Source organism: Falco naumanni, chromosome 19 (genome assembly GCF_017639655.2).
Source record: "Falco naumanni isolate bFalNau1 chromosome 19, bFalNau1.pat, whole genome shotgun sequence".
NCBI lineage: Eukaryota > Metazoa > Chordata > Aves > Falconiformes > Falconidae > Falco > Falco naumanni.
Genome location: NC_054072.1, coordinates 1,263,005 through 1,280,836, shown reverse-complemented (window position 1 = coordinate 1,280,836; position 17,832 = coordinate 1,263,005). Strand labels below are relative to the sequence as shown.

At 49.5% G+C, this 17,832-nt stretch overlaps 2 protein-coding genes across 18 annotated transcripts in view; both read left to right on the top strand.

Moving 5' to 3' along the window:
* The window catches only part of LOC121099276 (tetraspanin-15-like), a 99,020-nt gene extending 92,697 nt beyond the window's left edge, over positions 1 to 6,323 (top strand). For all 10 annotated transcript variants that reach the window (XM_040618017.1, XM_040618027.1, XM_040618019.1 and 7 more), the window contains one exon: positions 5,798 to 6,323. In XM_040618017.1, coding sequence (XP_040473951.1) covers positions 5,798 to 6,034 — 237 coding nt within the window. In that variant the 3' untranslated portion in view covers positions 6,035 to 6,323. The remainder of the gene's footprint in view (positions 1 to 5,797) is intronic.
* A 58-nt stretch (positions 6,324 to 6,381) lies between these two features.
* The window catches only part of SLC4A5 (solute carrier family 4 member 5), a 31,847-nt gene continuing 20,396 nt past the window's right edge, over positions 6,382 to 17,832 (top strand). For 4 of the 8 annotated variants that reach the window (XM_040618012.1, XM_040618011.1, XM_040618014.1 and 1 more), the window contains exons 1-5: positions 6,385 to 6,798; positions 7,876 to 9,315; positions 11,136 to 11,229; positions 11,477 to 11,668; positions 17,027 to 17,156. In XM_040618012.1, coding sequence (XP_040473946.1) covers positions 11,157 to 11,229; positions 11,477 to 11,668; positions 17,027 to 17,156 — 395 coding nt within the window. In that variant the 5' untranslated portion in view covers positions 6,385 to 6,798; positions 7,876 to 9,315; positions 11,136 to 11,156. Of the gene's footprint in view, positions 6,799 to 7,875; positions 9,316 to 10,531; positions 11,050 to 11,135; positions 11,230 to 11,476; positions 11,669 to 17,026; positions 17,157 to 17,832 lie in introns of those variants that run through there. The other 4 variants (XM_040618008.1, XM_040618013.1, XM_040618006.1 and 1 more) reach the window with 4 other exon arrangements.

Sequence of the window (17,832 nt, the reverse complement as noted above, 5' to 3'; positions counted from 1 at the left end):
AGGTCTTGGCCCTATCAGCCCTGTAGAGACCTATTCCTAATGCAAAACTGTGTAATCCGAAAGAACAAGTGGAGCCACCATGAGACAGTGAGCAAAGCTGGAGCTTGGCAAGGATGGAGCTGAGCACCAAAGAGCCTTGGAATAAATCTTGCGGCACCTACGTGGGATATATGGCTTGTGTCTAGCAGAAGGCTGTGCACTGGACCACAGGAATTGGAGCATAGCCTCAAAGATTTGTGTATATTTGGCTTCTTCAAGTGCTGGAAGAGAGTGAATAACCATTAGTCATGTTAAAGTATCCCATAGTAATCTAATTTTCATCTTGTGGTCTCGGTAGGAAATTGGTAATTGGGACCAATGCTGTCTTCTTGGAAACGGTTTTAAAAAGTCATCATTGGCTGCTGTCAGCAACAAGGGGAGAGAGGACTTTCAGCTTTGAAGGGGAGAGCAAGCGTGGATCCCCAGAAGTGCAATATCGGGGTTTATCTGAGATGGATCGTGCTGGAGAACCACGATGTTTCGCTACCACCACCACAAAAAAAGCAGGGAACAAGCGCTGAAACTGCCGGGTCATGATTTCCAACCTCTTCTGGATATCCCTTGTCATGTGAAGATGACTCCTCATGCCTCGGAGTGACAGCAGTGGATGAAGTGAGGTGTTTGCTGTGACAGGGGCGATAACTCCTTAATTTCTGGAGCAGTGAGTTGGGGAGAGCAGCAGGATGGTGCCCTTGCTCAGCCAGACAGGCCAACACCCATAGCTAATTACAATACAGCACCCGGTGATAATTAGTGTCAGTGTTCTAAGCTGGCTAGAAATAATTGCAAGTTCTGCAACAAAATAATGGGGGTTTAATTTGCTTTTTGAGCTGTTGCGGTTTTGCGTGGAGAAAACACAAGGGTCTTCCAGCAGCAGGGACTCGCAGACATCCGTGGGAAGCTTCTGGGATTAAATGAGTATTTCTAATTGGGGCTTAAATCAGGAAATAATCAGCCTGCCCTTGCCTGGCTGCCTGTCCCTGCATGGTTTTGCTGGGGCAGGAAGGTCCCTCTGGTGGGGACAGGAAAAATACAAATGAGGGGGTTGATTAAGCAGCGTGGAAGGATATGAAAAGCTGCAAGTGATGAATGAGGTTTATTTCCGCGTCCTCCCAGGTGGCTCGTAAGCATCGTACAGCCCTGGGGAGTCAGAGGCAAAATCCCTGAGGATTTGTGCTTTGAGCGCGTGGTTTTTGTTTGGGTTTGTTTTTTTTTTTCCTTCAATGGAAATTTCCTTTAGCTGCTTGGATGGGTGGGATGGGAGAATTTATGGCTGGCGTTTGCTGACAGCAAGTGTCCCACTCGCCCTTTTGCTGGTTGAAAATGAAGATGCAGAAGTTCCTCACCCTAAATTGGGTGGGTTTGGGGCAGGCTTCAGCCAGGACTTTCCAGCGGAGTCCCAAAGTGCTGCCAAGGGATGGAGATCGAGGTCTTCAGCTGCAAAATGCCAGTTTGGATGGGCTCAAGGCTTCCGAGCTGGGAGGAGCTGGAGAAGTGGGAAATGGCAGCAGATATCTGCCCCCCATTCTGTTTTGCTGTGCATTTGGATATTTAACTTCTTCTTAACAAAAAAAACCTCCACAACAAAGCAACAGGCTGTCTCATTCCTGGTGCAACATCATGCGCTTTGTGGGTTAAAATATAATAATAATCCTGGTATCTGCGTGGCTATCGTGATTATCATTGCTTCTGATGTTGAGGCTTTGGTTTTGCAAAGTTTCTCTTCTTGATTTGTGCTCAAGGTGGCCAGGGAGCAGAGGGCAGGGCGTGCAGCACGCCCCAGCCGGGACGAAAACACGTTCCCAGGGAAGGCTGCAGGAAGGAATTGCCTGTGCAAGCCCTTGCACGCTCCCTCCTGCAGCGTCCAGGTGGGAAGGGAGGCTGTAATTCTCAAATAACATCATCCGCAGGGTGGTTTTCTCTGTAGCTGCCACTTTGGGTGCCACCAAATTACAAGTGGCATTATCAATGCAAATTGCCATATTTAGAGTGCAATTGCTATTGCAGTATCATTGCAAAAAAATTATAAAAATATATATATATATAATACTGTGTTTCCTGGTGGGTCTGCATGCTATTGCAGTATCATTGCAAAAATTATATACATACGTATATATATATCTCATATTGTGATTTCCCCATGGGTCTGCATGTTATTGCAGGATTATTGCAAAAATTGTATATATATATATGTAAAAAAAATATAATATATATATATAAATATATATAATACTGTGAGTTCCCGGAGGGTCTGCATGCTATTGCAGTATCATTGCAAAAATTATATATAAATATATATATAAAAATATATACAATATTGTGAGTTCCCGGAGGGTCTGCATGCTATTGCAGTATCATTGCAAAAATTATATATATATATAAAAATATATATAATATTGTGAGTTCCCGGAGGGTCTGCATGCTATTGCAGTATCATTGCAAAAATTACATATATATCTATATCTATATATGTATATCATATTGTGATTTCCTGGCAGGTCTGCATGCTTTGCTGATGTCCTCGGTACGCAAAGGTCTTTGGATTTATTTGGTCCATGCAACTGCTCTTGCACACCGTAAGAGCAGCTACTCAATGATCTTGTTTCCCCCATGCAAACCTCGTGCACTTAAATTCCTCGGCAAAAAGCTGGGAAAGCAGCAGACTGGTGACCTGCCGGGGCAGCGGTGGTTTCTGTGCTTCCCTGAACACCAGCCGGGAAGAAAAAGCAATTTTCTAACTTTAAATGACCCACGAGCGGTAACTCCCAAGCCATTGTCCCCTCGCTGGGTGTGATTACCATCACAGGGCAGGGTAGGGAGAAAAGCAGCTTTTTAATTTTTTTAGCCTCATGTTTGATACATTTTGTTAACATGCCCCTCTGCAATAACGCCTGCCTTCATATTGCAATGCAATAAAATCAGCGTTCGCGTTAGAAGTCTCTTTACTTCTGGAAAACATGGTGCCCTTGGTGCCGGAGATATTGAATGCATCTGTATTCTTGACAGCTTTTTCTGTTTTCATTAAGCGAAAGAGGATATTTAGAGGCGAGCTGGGATGGAAGTTGGTTCATAACTCAGAGGAGAGCGAAGGCTGTGGGATGCAGGCTGCTGATTGAGGACTCGGGGTAATTTTATTTAGTTCAAGAAATCCCCGGTTTAAGGAGGATGCTGCGTCCTGTGATACCTCGACCGTCGCATCGCCGTCGGGAGGAGAGGAGCAGGAGGCGTGATGTCGCAGAACCTGGCTGGGTTTGCAGAATTGGATTAATTTGCATTAGATTTATTGTAAACACAAATCTTTTCTGAATTGCTGTTTGGTTTAGGGAGGAAAAAATGACACGCTTGCCTTAAAATTTGTCATTTCAAAGGGTTTTGCTCGCTTGGTCCTTTCACTGTACCAGCAGTGGGATTTTAATCTGCCAAGTGATGACACGCTCATAGAAGTAAATAATGCTAGAGCCTGACACACATTTAAATAGTATTTGAAAACTTTTAAAATCCTTAAAGGCTCTGCTGTTGCGTATGGATTACCACAATCTTATCTGGATCCGTGCAGGAGCGGGTGCTCTGGGCTCTCCCTGAGGTTCACGGAGAGACGGAGCCACCTCCAAGCATCATCCAGCCAGCCATGGCCTCCTGCATCCCTGCCTGGAGGCTTCTGCAGCTTTTGGGGACCAAAGACGGATAGGGAACAGGAGAACAGGACCCTGGCTGGCATGACATGATTTTCCATGACAAAGCCTTTGGTTTTGTTATTTTTGCTTCTCCGCCAAAAGCAAACTCCGTTCCCGGGTGACCATAAGGTTCCACACCCAGGCCTGGTCCTGTGCACGTTCTCGGGGGGTGAATGCATCTGGTGGGGTCTGAGTTAGGGATGAACGGCATCTCCATATGCAGGCCAAAATAATTTCGTGGAGTATTTGGGAAAGAGCTACCTGCTGAGATGGATACGTAACATGCAGCACAGCCAGGAGAGTTTTGAGGGCAGCGGGGAGCTACAGCAGCTCACACAGAGGTCACCGGGGCTGCCAGCTTAACCCGATTTCAGGCTAATTGGGCAACGAAAGGAGATGCTGAGATGTTGGAGGCTTCAGTTCTTCTTTCAGCACCTGCCGTTGTCTTTCCCAGTGGAGAACCCCAATGGCACAAATCCAACATTTCTGTAATTCCCGCCACCAGGAAAGCCCTGCTAGCCATAACGACGTGGCAGCGTCCAGCACCTCATCTTTAATCAACTTTTGGCGATTAATCCTGTGGTCAGTAATTAAGCAGAATGTCAAATAAGCAGGATGCTCTTCTAGGATCGGTGGGTGCAGCTGGGAATGGGGTAAGCTCCAGCTGAGGACCGCGAGGAAGGACTCTTCATGTTGGGAGAGCATCTCAAAGGACGTGGTCATCTACTTCTTCAGACTTGCTGAAGGAAGAGCTGTCGGTCCGGGAGGTTGGGATCCACCTCCCCATCAATCTGGGAAGGAAAAACAACTATCGAGCTGGTTTGGGGTGGTTTCTGTGCAAGGCGCAAGCTGCTGGTGGGGATGGCAGGGTGTTTCTCCGTCTCTGAAAGGCAAATGCATGAACCCTGGGGATGTTTGTGTTTCCCCAGTTGTTTTCAACTCGCCGGGTGACACTCGGCTGATTTGCTTTTTCCCGGCGGAGCCTTTGCTTCCGTTTTCTGCAGCCTCCTCTGGCCAAACACTTTTCCCTTTCCACTGTGGGATACAACAGACCCCGATCCGAGATGCGTTATAACCCTTTGCTTTTAGCCCCATTTATCCTTCCCTTCATCTTCTCACTTTCCAGACTATTTAATGGATCGATTAGGACCCAGAGAAATGATGAATAATGTTTTTCAGCTCCAAAACCGATGTGCCGCAATAGCGCAGGAGATTCCAGCTGATGGATGGTACAAGCGCAACTGGGTTATTTATTGACTTTTTCTTGCAAGGAATGGTTTATGCAGAAACCTCTGTTAACTACCAGCCTTGGAATTGAGAGGAAGAGCCCTGAGGCTCAGTATGGTCTTTCTCCATCCTGCCTCGTGCCTGGGAAAAATCTATCGACCTGCACCCTTTGTATCCCGGTGCTGACCCCAAAGCATCCGGGGTTTATAGGGAATAAATCTTATTTCTCTGGATCGGTAGCCAAGGTGGGAGGTAAAAGGGTTAGTACAAAAGACGCAGTTTGTGCTGAAAGGGCTCTGATTGCCACCGTGCCCCTCGTCAGCATCTGAAAATAGCTCCTCATGACGGCCGAGTGTGCCATGTCCATAGCCACCGCGGCGTAGTGCTGCAAAGGAAGCATCAGGTGAAATCAAAACAACGTGCTTGAAATCTTGCACTGATGAGAATGCTTGGGTTTTTGGTTTGGGGTTTTTTTTTTTTTCCCTCCCTTCCCTTCTCCTGAAGATTTAAAGTGCATTTTTTTCATTCCCTGACAGCCGGCAGGGAGATGGGAAATAACCTCTGCGGCACCGTGCTTGCAGCAATATCTTAATTTTAGCCTCTGCCTCTCTCCTTGCAACGCTCGTGGTGGCGTCCGGCTAATCCGCATCCCTCTGTCAGGGCTGACGTGGGAAGTCGTGGGATGGATGCGGCCAGTAATGAGTTCAACAATGAGCCTCTCATAGATTTTGCTGGCTGTTTGTCCTCCCTTGTCTCCTGGCCACGTTTGGAGGTTGGGACCACAGCATCCCTTGCAGGAGGAGACCTTCGGGCAGGGTTGGCGTGACCGCGGTGGGTTTAACGCTCCTGTTTTGCAGGTGATCGGCCTCGTGATGGCTTGGCTGTACTGGCAAAAGCTCGACGAGATCTACTCCAAGCTGGACACCGTTGACTTCAGGATCCTGGAGATGCGGGATTTCAGCTTCGGGGCGGTGGATCTGAGCGGCGCGGGCTGGTGCTGGTGCTTGCCCAAGGAAGGGGGCTACATTCCTGTCAATGCTGAGGATGAGGAAGACAAGGGGGAGGAAGGTACCGTCTGCCACAGCAAAGTGTGAGAAGGTGGAGGACTGAAAGGCAGCTCGGAGTGAAGCCCTTGGGAAGGCGGCGGGTGCTGAATGAGCGAGTGACGCAATTTATCTTCTCAGGTCCAGGAGATACTTCGGGGGAAACTGTAAAGTAACGCTGGAGGGTTACAGAAAACACAATGCACAGTGCGGGCACATGAGCTCCCCGGGGTCCTTTTACTACCTTGTTGTTTTGAAGCTTTTGTACATTTCTTTATTGGGGTTTTGGGTTGTTGGTGGGTTTTTTTACACAATAAATGTGACTTATGTTGTTTTTTGCAAAGTCGCTTCCGCTCGCTGCACTTTGGGCCGTCGGGGAGGGAAGTGGCACCTTTGTCATTGCACTTTGGGGCGTCTTTATTGTTATATTTACGCTGCTCTTCTGAAAAACAGTGGCTTTATGGTAGATCCCAGGTGTGCTCAGGCTCCGGAAAGACATAACTAAAGGAAAAAAAGCAACAGCTTGCTCTGAAGAGCCTTTCCAAAGGGCTTTCCCGGGAATCAGATCCCCAGGGAGGCACAACTTGCACCTCCTGGAGCAAGATGGATGTTTGGGCAAGGCTTGCACAGGAGGAAAAAACCCATTTCTGAAGTTTTCCAGCTCTTCCCCATGAACTACGGCTTCAGTTTTTATCCCCAGGCAAGGAAAAGGAGAGCCCAGCAACTTTTAAAACGAAGGTGGCTTTATTGCAGCAACGTGCTGCCCTGGGAATGGTGGTCCCCCCCTTCTGCTGGAGGCCAACCTCAACAGCCAGGTAAGGAATTACCTTTTATAATATTTCCTTTTTTAGGAAAACTTAGTAAACAAGGCAGCAATTCCCTCCTGCATCATGAGGGATATCAGAACTAAATAGCCGGCATGTGTTGCATCCAACCCTGGACCAGTAAATTGAGACTCACCGGGAAACAGGCTCCCAGAGGGAAACCTCAAGCAGATGAATTGCAAAAACTATGAGTGTCTTTATAAAAAAACAAACCAGTGAAACCCTCTGCCAAGGTCCCCGGGCTGCTTTGGTGCAGGCTCAGCAATAACCTATGGATGGCAAAGCTTCCCGCAGCAGCCGTAAGTCAAATGCAGCGGAGGGAGCGTTGCTCAATGACCTGTTTTCTCTCCAAACGTACCAAAATCCCAGGGCAGCTGTAGCTGCCACATCTGTCAAGCGAGAGGAATCATCCCAGAAGTGAAATGGAAAAAAAAAAAAAAAAAAAAAAGAGCAATGTGTCTGCAGTGCCACTCAGCAAAGGATACGCTGGGTTTATTAGTGATGCTTTTTATTAATGAGAGTATTAGGGGAACCATCGTTTCCCTGGATGCCCAAGCAGGGAAAGGTGGGTGAGCGCTCGGTATGCGACTGCCGGGCTCTGTCTCCCTCTTCTGACTGTTTCCAGGCTCTATTTTTTAACTAAACAAGAAGCAATCCCCAGCACAGGAGTGAAAAAAAACACTTTTTGAACCATTTTTTTTTCCCTGCAAATCACGTTGAAATCGTTGCGTTGTGAGCCGCAAGAGCAGAGCAGTGGGGTTAGTGGATTTGTTTAACCAGTATGGCCAAAACTGGGTTGGTTTGGGGGTATTTTTTTGCGAGTGAAGAAGGTAAAACCAGCAGCCCAGGGAAATTGGGTATTATTTAAGGAATAACCCCGGGTTGCTGCCTTTACCCGGGCAGCTTGCAGGCACTGGGAATTTTGCTTTTCTTCTTTCTTCCCTCTCTTTCCAGGACATCTTTAGTAAAACCTTAAGAAATACCAGGTGATAAACTCATCCTGCTCTTTTTTTTGCCACTTATCTGGAGAATGAAAGTTCATTTCTATTATTTTCTCTTTATTTCCAGGACAAGCAGCCACGAACATCTTTATGGCATTTTCCTGGCTGGGCAGAGCTGCTGGTGCTGGACCCCAGCTCACGTTGAACGGGTGGGATGCGAGCAGGTTCACGCCTGGGTTAATACTGGTTTTAGGCAGGTGGCGAGTGATGGGAGATGGGGAGAAGTTGGTTCATGCATCAGCTTGGGCGCCCAACTCCCCTCTTCCCACAGAGAAAACGTGGAAATGCCTGGAAAACAGGAAAATTTCAGCAAGAGATGAAATCCTGAGTGTATTTTGCAGGAACTTTTCTCCCCGCTTACAAACATGCCTCGTTACTGTCAATACAGGGGATGCCGATAACATTCCCTAATTCACCCTGAATTTTGCACGTTGAAACCGCTGCTGCCTGGCTCCAGACCTGACCCTGCTACAGACGGGAGAGCAAGCCTGAAAAAACAGGAGCTGGGAAGAAAACGGGAGCAGGGATAAGGTACCAAACAGGTTTTGCATTGCTTCTGCTGAGACTCCAGATCCTGCCATCAAATAATCTCCCCAGAGGCAAGAGAAAAGCCCCGCTATCGGATGACCTTAAAGCACAAAGTCTGATTTCCAACCCTCGTTTTTTTGCTTAATGACGAGGCCGGCCGTGACGAAGTGCCAGGCGCTGCATTGATGCAGATTTATTGATACCCCTGTTAAAAGGCTAAGTGGAGGCGAGCAAGCCAGGCATGAAATGGAAGCGGACAGCTGGGGAAGCAAAGCAGACACACTGGTGTGACCAAGAGTTTGCTTTTCATGAAATCAAATTTACAGATGATCAACATGTAAATGGCAAAACGACGAAATTGCAAAATAATTCACCGTTCAGCCCCCACCAACCCCCCGGCAAAGTGTCTTTGATGCCCATGGGCCTCATCCTATTGTCCCCAGGGGTTCTCACTGATGGTGATGCTTCCCTGCACCTCTCTGAAGAATTTCTTTCCATTTCTTAAGGTCAGATGTACACAATCTTGCACACAGCAAAGAAATAAAAGCCGTTTCCCTCCCCGATCCCTAGCAATCGAGCCAAAACTGATGCAAAAAATAAGCCCCAAACCACCCCAACAACCCCAGAAGAGACAGATCCTGCAGGTTGGGGATGGACAACTTGAATTTTCCGACGTCCCGGTGGTCTGATGTCTAGAGACCGCCACTGCGCAAGACCAAATCTCCTCTGGCTTCAATGCCCCATCCTCTCCAGAGGTCTGTTTGCATCCCGTGATGCCTTTCTGCTCCCAAAGTCAATCAGCGTCGCCCAAAATACATTTGAACCTGGGAGCTACGGGGCGTTCAGCATTAGGCGTCGATACGATGGTGGCCGGAGCATCTTCATCTCAAGGCACTCTGGGCTCCCGCACCCACCAGCGCCCGTGACTTTACTCCACGGTCCCGTCCTCTGATTTCTGAGCCCTTTAGGGAAGCTCAAGGTGAGTTTATTAAACGGTAAAACTTATTTTTGTGGAACTGAGAGCTGGTGGGGGGTAGCGGGGGTTTAATTGGCAAAGGTAACAGTGCTTTTCTTTTCTTCCCCTTATTTCTAACGTGCTTACGGTCGTGTTTTCCAACAGCTCTGGTCTGCGTCGTGCTTGTCTTTGTATGCAAGGATGGTGGGGGGGAAAAAGCTTTATATATAAAAAATCAGAGGAAAAAGTCCCGGGCTGTATGACTCTTATAAATCAGGCATGATCACTCAGGACCTTTTATTTCTCAGTGGATCTAATAACCCCCGTGTTTATCAGATGGGTTATTTTTGCTGCCCGACAGAGCTGGGGTAGACCTCTCACCAGCCCAGCTGGACTGCAAAAAAAAAAGTCAGGTTTCTTCCCAATACAGTCCCAGCTGAAAGGCTGTGTATCCCAGTTTGGGGACCCCCACCCAGTGCTGAAGCTCGTGGGGAAATCTCTTGGGGGGCGGTTGTGACACTTCTTCTGTTAGAAGGTGCCAGCTCATTTTTAGAGCAAAAATATTTACGCCTCCAGCTGGGTGGGTATTCTGCTGTTCCTTCTCCCACCACCAGCTTCCTAAAATCCTCAGATTTAGCCCGATACTGTTATTCCCAGGAAGCTGAGGCTCGTGGCTCCTGTTATCCCTTATTCTGCCCAGGTTTGGGGCTCGGTTGTCCATCCAGAGGTGTTTGCCCCCTAAACCTGCGCCTGTACAGAAAGTGTTGGGTTAATGCAGTCAAAAAAAAAAAAAAAAATTTAAAAAATCCCAAATGTGTTAAATCAAGATGCGTCTTCAAATAACAACTGGGTAAAGGCTGGAGCCTGTATCACGCTAAAGTTGGTCTTTGCCTTGGGGGAAAATGGGTCAATAATTCCACAACCCAAGCAGAGCCGACCTGGCCAGCCTTGGAGCCTTCCAGCCCTTTAGGTGCGCACCCCGCTTTGTGTTTTTAACCTATTTGCCTTGAATTGAGATTTTTTCTTCCCTAATATAGTTGGATAATGATATGATATGGCCATGGATGACAAGCAGCCGGAATGGGGGACACGGAGAGGCTGGCTCTCCGTCCGCCCTCGAAGTGACTTTGGGAGGCATCGATCAGGCTGCCATGAATAGTAACTGTTCTCCCATCCAAGTCAAGTGTGAAAGGCAATCACTGGAGGTCAGATAATTAGGAGATTAATTAGCATATGTGGCAAAACCCGAAGAAATTTGTATGGGGAATAAAGCACCAGGTTTGAAGGAAGATATCTGGAAGCAGCAGCATGCATATGGTGTAAAATTTGTGCTTAGGAGATGGGGGAAAACGAATTCTGCTTCTGCAAAACCCCTTTTAACTGTGCAGATCACCCCAAAAATTTAAATGGGTGCTTACTGCCAGCAAGCAACCCCTCTTAACTGCACCCGTGTCCATAATCGTACCGGCAAATCTCTGTAATGATCTCTTACGCTTCACTTACACCGGCCTTTGAGCAGGAGTAAGAGACTGGAGGCGTAACGAAATTTATCTGGATTTTCTTAATTACGGGGAGAGCGGAGGTGGAGTGCAGGCAGGGCTGGTGCAGAGCGAGGCAGGGCTGAGGGGAGACGTGGGTGCTTGCAGGAGGGTCCCTGGTGCGTCTGCAGGGAGGTCCCGGCCCCCCGGTGCATCCTCGCCCTGGCTGGGAAGGACCCTGTGATCTCACTGGGGCCACACGTGAAGGATTCCCATAGTGGTGAGCACCCACCAGGAGGACAAAGGAGCTGTTCCCCTGCCCAGCACCCTTTAAAATCTCCCTCCTTTCTCCTCTCCGTGGCTCAGCTCTCTCCAGGCAGCAGGACCATGCTGGAGGATGAGGATGGGATGAGCGAGAGGGGGCTCAGCAGCTCGAGGAGGAGGTACGACGATGAGGAAGGTGAGCAAAACCTTGGGGACGCCCCACATGGTAGCGGGGTCTTCCCTGCCAGCCGAGGCATCGGCTCTCCTGGCACTTGGCTCGGCACATCTCACACATGACATGGGAAAATCTGCGGATGCTTTAAGCTTGCTGGGAAGAAGGCAAATATCTCCCTGGCTTTTGGGGAGTTGGGGGTGTGTGGGGGGGTTATTTAAGTGAGAAACACCCAGATCTGCTCTCTCAAGCTTCCCCTTGCCCTCCCTAGATTACCACTCCATCTACATTGGGGTGCCAGTGCCTCGGGGCTACCGGAGGAAACGGCGTCGACGAAGATCTGTCTCCAGCCGGGACAGGACGAGCGAGAGCGAGCGGCACTACGAGCGCCAGGATCGCTCCGACACCGACGACGGCGGCCACGGCTGCTACGAGAGCGGCAACGACAATGCCAGCAGGACCAGTGAGTCATCCTCAGGCTTCCCAGAAAAGCGGGAAGGGTTTGACAACCTCATTTAATCCGGGATTAAATCATGCCCCTGCATCTTGCCACGCTGCTTAGTCTGGCGTTTGCATTTGGCACTGCTTTTCCTGACGCTTCCCAGGTTTATTTTTCCTTGCGGATGTCTCTGAGAGCCAGGCACAGGGTGTGAAATGGGATTTGAGGCTGCTTAGGTGATGGGGGGGACTAAAAAGGGGCTGTCCTTGCCCTTGGGAGGTTGCTTATGAGGAAATCGGGAGTACAGCGGGATCCGGGCGTGCAGACACCCTCCGGGCATCACACCTTGTCCCCGACAGGCTTTTGCCCGGGCTTTGCCCGATCTCCTGAAATCTCCTTAGCAAAGATTAACATTTTGCACAGCAAAGTAGCTGTCGATCTCGTGTGGTTTGTTGGGGTTGGGTTTTTTTTTCACCCACCCACCCACCCACCCACCCACCTCCCCTATAGAAATTTGCATTTGGTTTTATGTCAAGCAGATCATATCATGGCTCGGCAGAGTGGGCAGGGGCTCGGCTTCGCTTTTCCCTACGGAAGGAAAAGTTTTCCAGGCTTTTTGCATGGGGAGAGGCTTTTTATTTGCAGCAGGCTTTGCTCGCAGCTCCTTCATGCCTTCGGTGGTGGCGCGAGTGGGACCACGTCCCCCCCTTTCCGCAGGCAGTAAACGCCACCGGGATACAACACTGGGCTGGTTGGGGGCGTGCAAAGTCATTTTATGGAGAAAAAACGCCCCAAACCACTCAGCCCTGCAGCAGCCCTGCTTTCCCCCAGGAAATCTCCCTCGTTTGGGTGGTTTCTCCCAGAAAAAAAATCCCTACCCTGAGCTTGGAGGGGGTTTTCCCACCTCGCTCCGGGTGGGAAACAAAACCCCTCCACAAAATAACCCCAAAGCTTTGATTTCTGTCGTCCCCCCTCGCCCTCCCTCCCCTTTCCAGCTGACTCCATCCCGGCGCGCTCACCTCTCCTACACGCATCCCGTTTGATTTGGTAACTTCCCGTCATGAGAGCCAAAGGGAAAGGAAAGTGCTTTATATTCTCTATAATCTGCTCCTTAAGCCTTGGGAGTTTAACAAGCCTGAGTGGATAAAGGAGGAAGTTTGGGGGGGGTTGTTGTAGTTTTGGGTTGGTGGTTTTGGTTTGGTGTTTTTTTTTTTTTTTTTGTACCGTGCAGCGAAGGTTTGGTTTAGCCGGGAAGAAATGGGGGATAAAATGGAAACGAACACAGGTAGGTGATTTCCATCGCTCTCCGGTGGCCGCGGTGTGGGGAGCAGGAGGGGAAGAAAGGCTCCGTAATTTTTTTTTGGCTTTGTTTTCCCCTTGCAAAAGCAACTTGGGAACCTGTGTGGGTTGAGTCAGGTGCTTGCTCAGGGCTCCGAGCTTCAAAGCTTATCCCAAAAATATAAGGCAGGGGGAATTGTATCTGCTTCCGTGCTCCCCAGCAGCGGGCAAGCAGAAAAGGGGGTATTTGGAAGGTGAAAAGTCTCCCGGACCTGGGGGTTCCTTGAACAGGAATGGAGCATGTAATCCCATGGGATGTGCACCCCAGCTGCCTCTTTTTTTCCTGGGAAAAGAACCCTTCTAAGCCATGAAACCCCCGGGAAGGGCTGTCGTGTGTTCAGGTTAATGTGCCGGAGCCTTAAACAAGGCTTAGTCCCACCGCCCAGCCAGACAGCAAACCCCGGGCGGCACCGTGGTCCCCTAGCCCCTATTTATCACCTTTTTTTATTGTACCTAAAGCCAGAGCCGGGTTTTTGGTTTGGGAAAGCGTCGCTAGGTGAGGTTGTACCGCTGGATCGAAGCTGGGTGCAGAGGGCTCTGTGCACCTCAAATTAAAGGAGGTATAAATCGGTGCCGCTGGGCTGTCCCATCCGGTTACCCACGGAAATATAGGTCCTTGTGTATGTAAAATTATCCTCTATTAGGTCCTTGTGTATGTAAAATTATCCTCTATTATCACCAGCGTTAGTACTGAGCTAATTCTGCGGCTCCAGGCTTGGTTTGGATCCACTGAAATCACGGTGGAGGTTGGACGGGTGTAAAGCAGGAATTGCAGCTGTGAGCACTTTCCCATGGGAAAAGCTGGTTTGGGGAGGTAGGGATCTGCTCTGGGCACTGGTTGAACTGTGTCTTGCAAGAAATAGGTACCGATTTTGGGGTGGCTTTGGTGGTTTTGGCCAGTGTGGCTGCATTCCCTGGAGGTGCCAAGCCCTGGGTGCCGTTATTCAGTATCTCCTCCCACGCAAATACCTGCTGCTTCATGGGATTAATTTAGATGCTGGCTTAAATTTCCCGGAGAAAAATTAAAACAAGAGCTGGGTTGTAAGCAGATGCCGGGCCGGGTGCTTTCCCAGGCACGAAAGGGTCCTCCAGGTGAATAAACACCGTGAATTTTGGCTGCGCGGCCAAGCCCCGGCGTTGTTGGTTTAGCAACCGGCTCTTTGCTCGGGTCAGTGAGCGGTGGGGAGCGGGGGCAGCCGCCGCCACGAAGCACGTGTTACGTGTTGAGAGATGGATTTATTCCTTAAACTGGGGGAGGATGGGGAAAAAAAAGCTAAAAAAACCCAAAGCCAACCTAAAAAAAAAAAGCTCTTTATGTGCAAGTTTTCCTTTCTCTTTTGTGGTTTCCAGTGCTTTAAGTGTGGCGCAGCCCCGACACCCCAAAACGAGTCGCTGCGGGGACCCTCCAGCAGGTTGAAGCCAGAGGGACCCGTTCTTAAGCACCCAAGGGGGGAATTTGGGCAGCGTTGGGAGCAGCAACCACCAAGTCAAGGATTTGCAAAGCTCTAACCCCTCTGCTCCCCCTTCCTGCAAAATTGCAAATCCCTTTTTTTTGACAAACGCATCCAGAGATCCCTCCTGAGACAGGTATTTCCAGAAAACTCCCCCCCCTTTTTTTTTTTTTTTTGTGGTCTGGCTCATTGCATTTTAGTGAATTTGGGGCGATGCTGGCGCGCCCCTGCCCCCGGCCTTGTGCTGTCTGCTTTGCTCTGCAGCCCAAAACTTCATATTCCTGCAAAACCCCAAATTCACTGCAAATGCAACGAGCCAGTCCACACACACAAAAAAAAAAAAAATGGAATTTTCTGGAAATACCTGTCTCAGGAGGGTCCCGTTCTTAAGCACCCAAGGGGGGAATTTGGGCAGAGTTGGGAGCAGCAACCACCAAGTCAAGGATTTGCAAAGCTCTAACCCCTCTGCTCCCCCTTCCTGCAAAACTGCAAATCCCTTTTTTTTGACAAACGCATCCAGAGATCCCTCCTGAGACAGGTATTTCCAGAAAACTCCCCCCTTTTTTTTTTTTGTGGTCTGGCTCGTTGCATTTTAGTGAATTTGGGGCGATGCTGGCGCGCCCCTGCCCCCGGCCTTGTGCTGTCTGCTTTGCTCTGCAGCCCAAAACTTCATATTCCTGCAAAACCCCAAATTCACTGCAAATGCAACGAGCCAGTCCACACACACACACAAAAAAAAATGGAATTTTCTGGAAATACCTGTCTCAGGAGGGTCCCGTTCTTAAGCACCCAAGGGGGGAATTTGGGCAGCGTTGAGAGCAGCAACCACCAAGTCAAGGATTTGCAAAGCTCTAACCCCTCTGCTCCCCCTTCCTGCAAAATTGCAAATCCTTTTTTTTTTTTTTTTTTTTCACTAATGCATCCAGAGGTCCTTCCAGAGACAGGTATTTCCAGAAAACTCCCCTCCCTTTTTTTTTTTTTTTTTTTTTTTTGGTCTGGCTCGTTGCATTTGCGGTGAATTTGGGGTTTTGCAGGAATATGAAGTTTTGGGCTGCAGAGCAAAGCAGACAGCACAAGGCCGGGGGCAGGGGCGCGCCAGCATCGCCCCCATTTCATCCCCTCTTACGCGAACAGCACTTAGGCTTAAAGAGCCTGAAGCCCTCCAGGCATGTAGCCTGGCTCTAAAATTAACAGGAATATTAATAATCATAATAATGAAGCTTATGGAAGTGGAAGGAGGACTTGACAACAGGGCTTTAGTCCTGCTGGTGGGGCTTAGAGGGCTTACGTGGTTAAGCAGGCTCAGCCTGGAGCGCAGGGGACATCCTATGCTTGCCCAGCCGCCGCGACTTGGGTTTCGTCTCCTCCAGTGGGGGGACAGGGCAGCATCCCCCATTTTTTCCTCCTCTCCCACACGACAATTTAATTCCCGGATTTTTTTTTGTCTACCCTCTTACCCAACTTTCTTATTCCCAGGTTTGAGAAGAGGAGGATTCCGCTAACAAAGGCATTTTCCAAGCTGGATTGACTCCTGCTGGTTTAGGAGAGGGCTAAGACCCAAGATTTTATTAAAAACGCACCATTTCCAGGGAGCCTGGTGTAGGGCTGATTTTAACCTCTTGGTTGAATAACGGGGCAACTGGGGAGCGGTCCCATCCGTGCCACATCCCGGTTCAAACCCAGGTGCTTGATTCCTTCCCTGCAACCAGAATGATGAGGCTTTGCTAGAAAAGCAGGTGACGATGGAGAGGGTTAAAAGAAAACCCCAGCCTGGCTTTTATTATTTTCTTTTTTTGGGGGGGGGAGAAGAAGGCAGGTCGGTCACCCTCCTGTGGCTGCAGGGAATGCACCAAAGATGAAAAACCCTTTTCCCCTCGGTCAGGAGGTTTGCAGGCAGGTGATGTGTGGTTGCTCCCCTTCCCAAAACACACCGCAGGGAGCGGGAGGCATAAGTGCCCTCCCCGGCCTGCCCCATTATTTGCAGCAAAAAGCTGGATTTTTCCTGCAGAAAGGGTACGTCTGTATTAATGCCCTCGAATGATGCAGGTTCCCCTCAGGGATCCAGTGGGAAAACTTGTGCCGAGCACTTCTGCATCCCGATATTCAGTGCCGGAGACCGTAAGGATTTGGTTGTCGGTGGCAGGTGGCTCTAACCTGGCAAAAACAGGCTCTGTGGTAGGGAAAAATGTGGGATCCCCCATGGGAACATGGCACACCATGCTCCTGGAAGGGGAATTTGAGTGTGCTGTATATAGAGGTGGCTGCACTCCCTGATTCCCAGCCCAGACCTATATATTCCCCTCCTGGCTGCTACGCAGCCTCCGCTCATCCTTTCCACCAGCATCCGTACGTCTTTGCACGGGGATTTTGGAACAGGATTAATTAGTGTTCCCCCACTCCCCAATAGCTCTCCTCTTAAACATTTTCCTCAAACCCTCCTTTTTTCACCCCAGGATCCTAAATAGCCTTACAGATCCCTCTTTATCCACCCTGGGGCTTTCCATGTGGGAATGGTGCAGGATCATCTTGTCTCCAGCCGATGATAAACCTTTTTTTTTCTTTTTTTTTTTTTTTTTCCCCTCTCCCCTGGCAGTGTCACCGGCTGCCGAGCGCCTCCGCTACATCCTGGGGGAAGACGATGAAGCTCCCAACCCCACGCTCTTCACGGAGATGGACACGCTGCAGCACGACGGCGAGGAGATGGAGTGGAAGGAATCGGCCAGGTGAGCCGCAGGGGGGGATGCTTGGTGTTGAAAATGTGTCGGGGAAAGACCCGCCCTCTAAATATCCCTGGGTGGAAACAGGGTCAGGGAATGAGCATCATTTCCGATGAGGTTAAAAAAGCCATGCCTGAACTAGGGAAATGCGGAAAACTCAGCGTTTGGGGGGGCCTGGCACGGCGGCTGCAGCCGGCTGAGGAGGAGGAAGGGAGAAAATTTCCCATCTCTTCCCACCTCTCCCCAGGCTGGAGTAATCCCAGAGCTGGGGGATTCCCATTCCCAGGGCAGCATGGCAGCGAAGCCCTGCAGAAAGGGCTGGGAGGGTGGAAAAAAACAGGATAACATGCTGGGAAAGCGGAAAATTAGGGAACAGGGGACAGAACAAACATTTTCCCAGGTCTTTCCCCCCACCCCCCGACTTTTGCTGGCCAGGCCAAGAGTTAAACTCCTCCTGCCCTCAACCCACTTACTACATCTTTAATAGAAGTGTTAAAGGAGTTGCAAGTAGCGTTGGCTTTATTGAATTCGGAGCTTATCCAAGGGGAAAATATCAAATCCAAGTGGGATTTTCTCTTCCTAGCCTCAGCCGTGTTAAGGGCTAGTGGGGTTGGGGTTTTGAGGGAGTGTTGGGAAGGGGGTCAGGGATGCCGATGGTACCCCAAGCCCTTTCCTTTTGGTA